This window comes from Equus quagga, chromosome 9 (assembly GCF_021613505.1).
Source record: "Equus quagga isolate Etosha38 chromosome 9, UCLA_HA_Equagga_1.0, whole genome shotgun sequence".
Lineage (NCBI taxonomy): Eukaryota > Metazoa > Chordata > Mammalia > Perissodactyla > Equidae > Equus > Equus quagga.
The window spans coordinates 916,597-921,843 of NC_060275.1; the positions used below are offsets into that span (position 1 = coordinate 916,597).

Consider the following 5,247-nt stretch of genomic DNA (forward strand, 5'->3'; position numbering starts at 1 on the left):
CAGCCCCGCGCCGCCCCCCTCAGCCCCGCGCTGGCCCCTCAGCCCCGCGCCGCCACCCTCAGCCCCAGGTGCCCCCCTCAGCCCGCGGCGCCACCTCCCCACCCCCCCAGCCGTCGCCCGCAGCAAAGCTCAGCCTGACTCCAGGAAGACTCCCCGAGTTCCAGATCGCCCCCAGGGGCCCCCGGGCCCAGCCGCAGCTCTGCCTATGACATCCGCTCTGTGGGAGTCACACTCGCTGTCGGCTGGCTGTCCGCACAGAGCTCCTGGTCCGCAGGAGGGCCAGGGCCTGCCGAGCCTGGGCGCGGGAACTTCCCGGGAGAGGCCGGTCTAGACGGAGGGAGGCGGGAGAGGGAGGCGGGAGAGGGAGGCGGGAGAGGGAGGCGGCAGGGAAGGGCCCAGGGAGGGAACACCAGGTGCGAAGGCCCAGAGGGAGATCTGGACCTGGGAGAGCGCAGGCAGCAGGCCAGCCGTCAGCCCAGGCCCCGCGGGAGCCTCAGCCGGGGCAGGAAGTGGCGGCCCTCCGGTCTAGCGGAGCCTGAGCCGGGCAGCCCCACGCTCCCTGCCTCTGGCCTGGGACTCAGGGAGCTGTGAGACCAAATGCATCCCTAACAGCGCTCTTCCGACAGGCTGAAATAAGTCACCTTTGCTCTCCGCTGACCTGAGGTAAGTGCCGCAGGAGGAGGGCCTGGGAGGGGCAGCCACGGCCATCTCCACCTTGTCCCGCTCCTCCTGCGAGCTGGGGGCCTCACTCACGCTCCGGCTCCGGCTCCTTCCTCACCAGACGGACGGACGGCCGACGCCATGGCTATCTGACCGCCTCCCACCAGGCCGGGAGGAGCCCCGGCTGGCGGCTCTGAAGTGGGGCGTCAGGGGAGAAGCTGTTTACCTGGCCACCGCCCCAGCAGGCACCCTGACTTGACCTCCCGTGTAACTGCAGAGGGCGAGGACGGGGACTCCAGCTGACTCGCTTTAGCAGGAAATGCCTGCTTGGTGATTTGGTCGCACAGTGAGCACGGCTCTCCGGGGACCGCATGCTCGCAGCACCCTGGGAAGCTGTTCCCTGAGCCGCCCGGCAGGTCTCCAAGGACCAGGCCCCACGACCACCAGGGAGACTCTCTGAGTCTCCTGGAATCTGTTCGGTCCCATCCCAACACGTCTGTTCTCGTGTGTCTCTGCTGCTCATGGGGCACGGCGCCTGGGGGTTAGCCGTGTTCCAGTGGGAGAGGAGCAGGCTTCCGGAAGCAGCCTCCTCGAGCCCGGCCGGCTCACCCACCTCATTATGCCACGGGACGCTTTAAAAATCTTGGACCAACACAGGTCCTGACTCAAACTGTGGCTTCCCCAAGAAAACAGAAAACCTAATGAGAAAACTTAGCATGGACAGCTTTGTCTTCAAGTTCCCCCAAGCAACACATGAGTTTCTTGCATCAGCATTATTCACTCTGAATGCTGACCGCGGAAGGAAATACTCAGACGAGATTCTAGACAGGTGTCTTTCGGATTAAAAGCTCTCCCCACGCTGCCGCTGAGCAGTTCACTTACCCAACCATGAGGAAGCCCTGGTACAGAGGGACAGACGCGAAGTAGAAGACGGAGGAGAAGACGGCCTTCAAGAGAGAGAGCAGCCGTTAGTCCTGTGGCTTCGTCTCCACGCAGGCTCCTTGGGCCGTATGCCAACACCCAATATGACATGGCTACGTCAAGTGAACAGAGGGTCCCGAGCTCTCCCCAGGGCCCGCCCTCTATGGCAGATGGAGTGAGGGCCATGGTACCTGCATCGTGGAGATGATGAGGCCCCTGTGCATGACGAATTGGCCGAGCGCTGCAGACCTCTTGTAGCTGCTCCGCCCGTGTACCATCAGCAGCCGGCCAATGTGCTTGAATTGCGTGATGGAGAAGTCTGCTGCCAGCGAGGCCTGCTTCCCCTCCTGAAAAGGAGCCCCGTGCCTGCTGAGAGCCACCCTCCAGAAGCGGCTGTCAGAGCTCCACCTCAACGGGAGGAAGACTAAAGTCCCTGTTCAACCTTGAAGGGGACAGCCTACCGGGCACACCGACAGCCACAGGGACTGCTGAGGTGAGGGGCAGCGAGAACCCACACGGGTGTGGGGCACGTGCCCACAGGCAGCTGGCTTTATGGAGCTGCTCACCAGGACTCTGGAAGAATTCACCTACAGCAGCCTGCTGGTATCAGAGAAATTAAGAGAGTGGAAGAATGTGACACCAGCTGGAGATGGGCCTGTAATGCTGGGCATCTTCAAGACAATTCTCTACCCCTTACTTATCTCATAGTTAAGAAAACAACCCCCCTGATTTTTCACAAAGCTGCTGAGGGCTGAGTGAGGCAGCTGATGAGAAGCACTTCACGTGCTATAAATGATACTGACAGTCAGGCACCCGGGAGTAAAGCAGCCAAGGGAAAGAGCTGGGCTGAAACCAGGCTCACTTCCAGATCTTTCTGGGCATGTTTTTATATGGGCACGGAAGACAAACCTCAAACAAGAGCTCACCGTTGGCAGGAGACACAGACGCCCAAACATGACGCCATGTGTAAAACACGAGGGAGAAGCGGGAGGGGCTGTGGGTGGCCACCAAAGGTTTGCCGAGGACTTGGTGACATCTGAGCTGAGCCTCATGGGGAGGGGACTATGGGTTTCAGGGTCCTGCACGCCACTTGAAGAGCAGCGAGGACACCGCAGGTCTCGGCACTGACGTGCTGTTTCCCACCTGCGTTTCACGAAGGGCATCACAGAGTGACTGGGGCATGTCCCAAGCGTGCAGCTCGGAGAGTGCTAGAGAGTGGGCTCTCAAGGACGTGCTAACTGAGTGCAAGCAAGAGATGACCGCAACAAGAGGACAATGTACCTTCCCTTCAATCCCGATCCCACAGTCTGCTGCCTGGATCATGCTCACATCGTTTCCTCCGTCGCCTGAGAAGCACGAGAAGTTGTGAAATGAAATAAAACACCTGGACGTGACCCTGTTTTTCTTTTACCAGTAGAGGCTGTTTTAAAAGGTCTTCTAATAAAGATGAAGTAATTCTGGCGTTAGAGACTGAACATGATTGTGCCTTCAAATCTCAGCACTTCAGTTTTCTTTTTCTTTTTTTTTGAGGAAGATTAACCTTGAGCTAACTACTGCCAGTCCTACTCTTTTTTGCTGAGGAAGCCTGGCCCTGAGCTAACATCCGTGCCCATCTTCCTCTACTTTCTATGTGGGACGCCTACCACAGCATGGCGTGCCAAGTGGTGTCATGTCCACACCCGGGATCCGAACCGGTGAACCCCGGGTTGCCAAGAAGCAGAATGTGCAAACTTAACCGCTGCACCACTGGGCTGGCCCCAGGATTTCGGTTTTCTTAAAGCTCGTCAGTTAACAGGGCGAAGCCACCTTCCACCACCTCGGCGGCCCTGGCACACACAGGACATGGCGGGGTGCTCACCGATGGCGCATGTGCGCTTCCCGGTGCGCTGCTGCAGCAGCTTCACAATGCGGGCCTTTTGGGTGGGCGAACAGCGGCAGCACACCACAGCGGGGCACTGGCAGGCCAGCTCCGCAAGCTCGTGCTCGTAGTACCGCAGGCAGACCTGGAAGACAATGTACTGTGTGACCGCCTGGTCATCAGCTGAAGCTCCCACGGCTGCAGGAGAGTCCCACGGCCCCTCCAAGTGTGCCACGTGGGTCCTTTTTGGGTCTCTTTCCCCAGGGGACGGCCACCCTGCCAGCTGGGGATTCAGTAGTGATGGACAGGTATACAGAGGAGGCAGGGGTGAGGCGGGAGGAGAGGCCAGCATCCAGGGCCTCTGCAGGACAGAGCATGGTGGCTGCACAGCTGCAAGGCCATGTGGAGGGGCAGCAGTGGCGGTCAGGGGCCAGGCGGGTCTGGGAGTGGGGACTCTGCATCTCATTGTGAGCATCACTGTAGGCCAGGGGTTTGCACAGGGGACTGACGAGGCGCCCCCTCACTGATGTGACCCAGATGATGGAGGATCGCTCCATGGAGCTCTCCTGACTAGTCTGTCTTTGTTCAGATGACCTCAGCCCCCTTTTCCCAGCACTTGGCTAAAAAGGGCTTTGTCTGATCTTTAATATAAAACACTCTTAGTATCAACCCTTAATTCCCCATCTTGGTGGGGAAAATAATCCCCAAAAGCTACCTGAAGGCTGGGGGTCCCCTCACTGTGCTGGATATTCTGAAAGTGACCTCACCACGAAGGGTAGGCTGTCAGAGATCCAGGTTCTGAGACCTGCAGCATCACTACCATCAACAGTTCCACGTAGGGGACTGTGTGTGTTGTCCCCCATGTCTGTGGCGGCTTGGGAAACTGCTGATGACCGCGTGTGTGCATGTGTGTGATGTGTGAATGTGTGAGAATGTGAGTGTATGTGTGTGAGTGCATGTATGTGCATGTGTGCATGTGTGTGTGAGAGTGTGTGGGCTACAGATATGGAGTCTGAGGTCACATGTGTATTCCTTTCTCTTTTCCTCTTGTTCTCTGGTGGCAAAGAAGCTCAAGGCCATGTCTGCAGACCCCATTGGGGCCACACAGCCTAATTCTTGCAGAGCGTCTTTATGCTGACTTGACCTTATTTTTCACTCTTTATTTTCCCTTTGCTCTTTCTCATTCACATAATTTAAGACTGATGTGATACTCTGTTTTTTTGCTAGCTATCTCAACCTTTTTTGGAATATGTCAGAATATAAGAAAACAAAATAAATGGGATGTCATATTAAAGAGAAAGTCACTGGTCCTCAGCTGCAGCTTCTCCCATAAAACATTCATAATGAAAGTCAATTAAAAAACTTTGTTAAAAAGACAAGAAAAAACATGGTCTACATCTGCAAGCTCTAGTTTAGATCCATAAGCTATACATCATCTGATCAATTACAATACAGTCAGTTTCTACACAGCAGACACAAGTGCACATTTCTGCCTTCCACCCAGCCAGGAACCTACCTAATGAATGGAACGTGAGGGATGTACATGCACAGCATGGTTTGGGTTGGAGGAGAGTCACCAACACACACGAGATCTCAGCCAACCTCCAGAAGATGAGAAGTGCATGGAGGCAGGTGGACAGATGATGCACACGAGGAGGAAGGAGCAGGTGGACAGATACACTAGGAGGGAGGAGCTGGTGGACAGATGCACACGAGCAGGGAGGAGCAGATGGACAGATGCACAAGGAGGGAGGAACAGTGGACAGATGCACAAGGAGGGAGGAGCAGGTGGACAGATGCACAAGGAG

The 5,247-nt window shown here is 56.7% G+C and overlaps 1 protein-coding gene across 8 annotated transcripts in view; it reads right to left on the reverse strand.

Moving 5' to 3' along the window:
* ATP9B (ATPase phospholipid transporting 9B (putative)) overlaps positions 1-5,247 on the reverse strand; it is a 280,330-nt gene that overhangs the window by 22,987 nt on the left and 252,096 nt on the right. For all 8 annotated transcript variants that reach the window (XM_046672314.1, XM_046672313.1, XM_046672312.1 and 5 more), the window contains 4 exons: positions 3,440-3,584; positions 2,863-2,927; positions 1,773-1,928; positions 1,543-1,607 (listed from right to left, as the gene is read on the reverse strand). In XM_046672314.1, the coding sequence (XP_046528270.1) occupies positions 1,543-1,607; positions 1,773-1,928; positions 2,863-2,927; positions 3,440-3,584 (431 nt within the window). The remainder of the gene's footprint in view (positions 1-1,542; positions 1,608-1,772; positions 1,929-2,862; positions 2,928-3,439; positions 3,585-5,247) is intronic.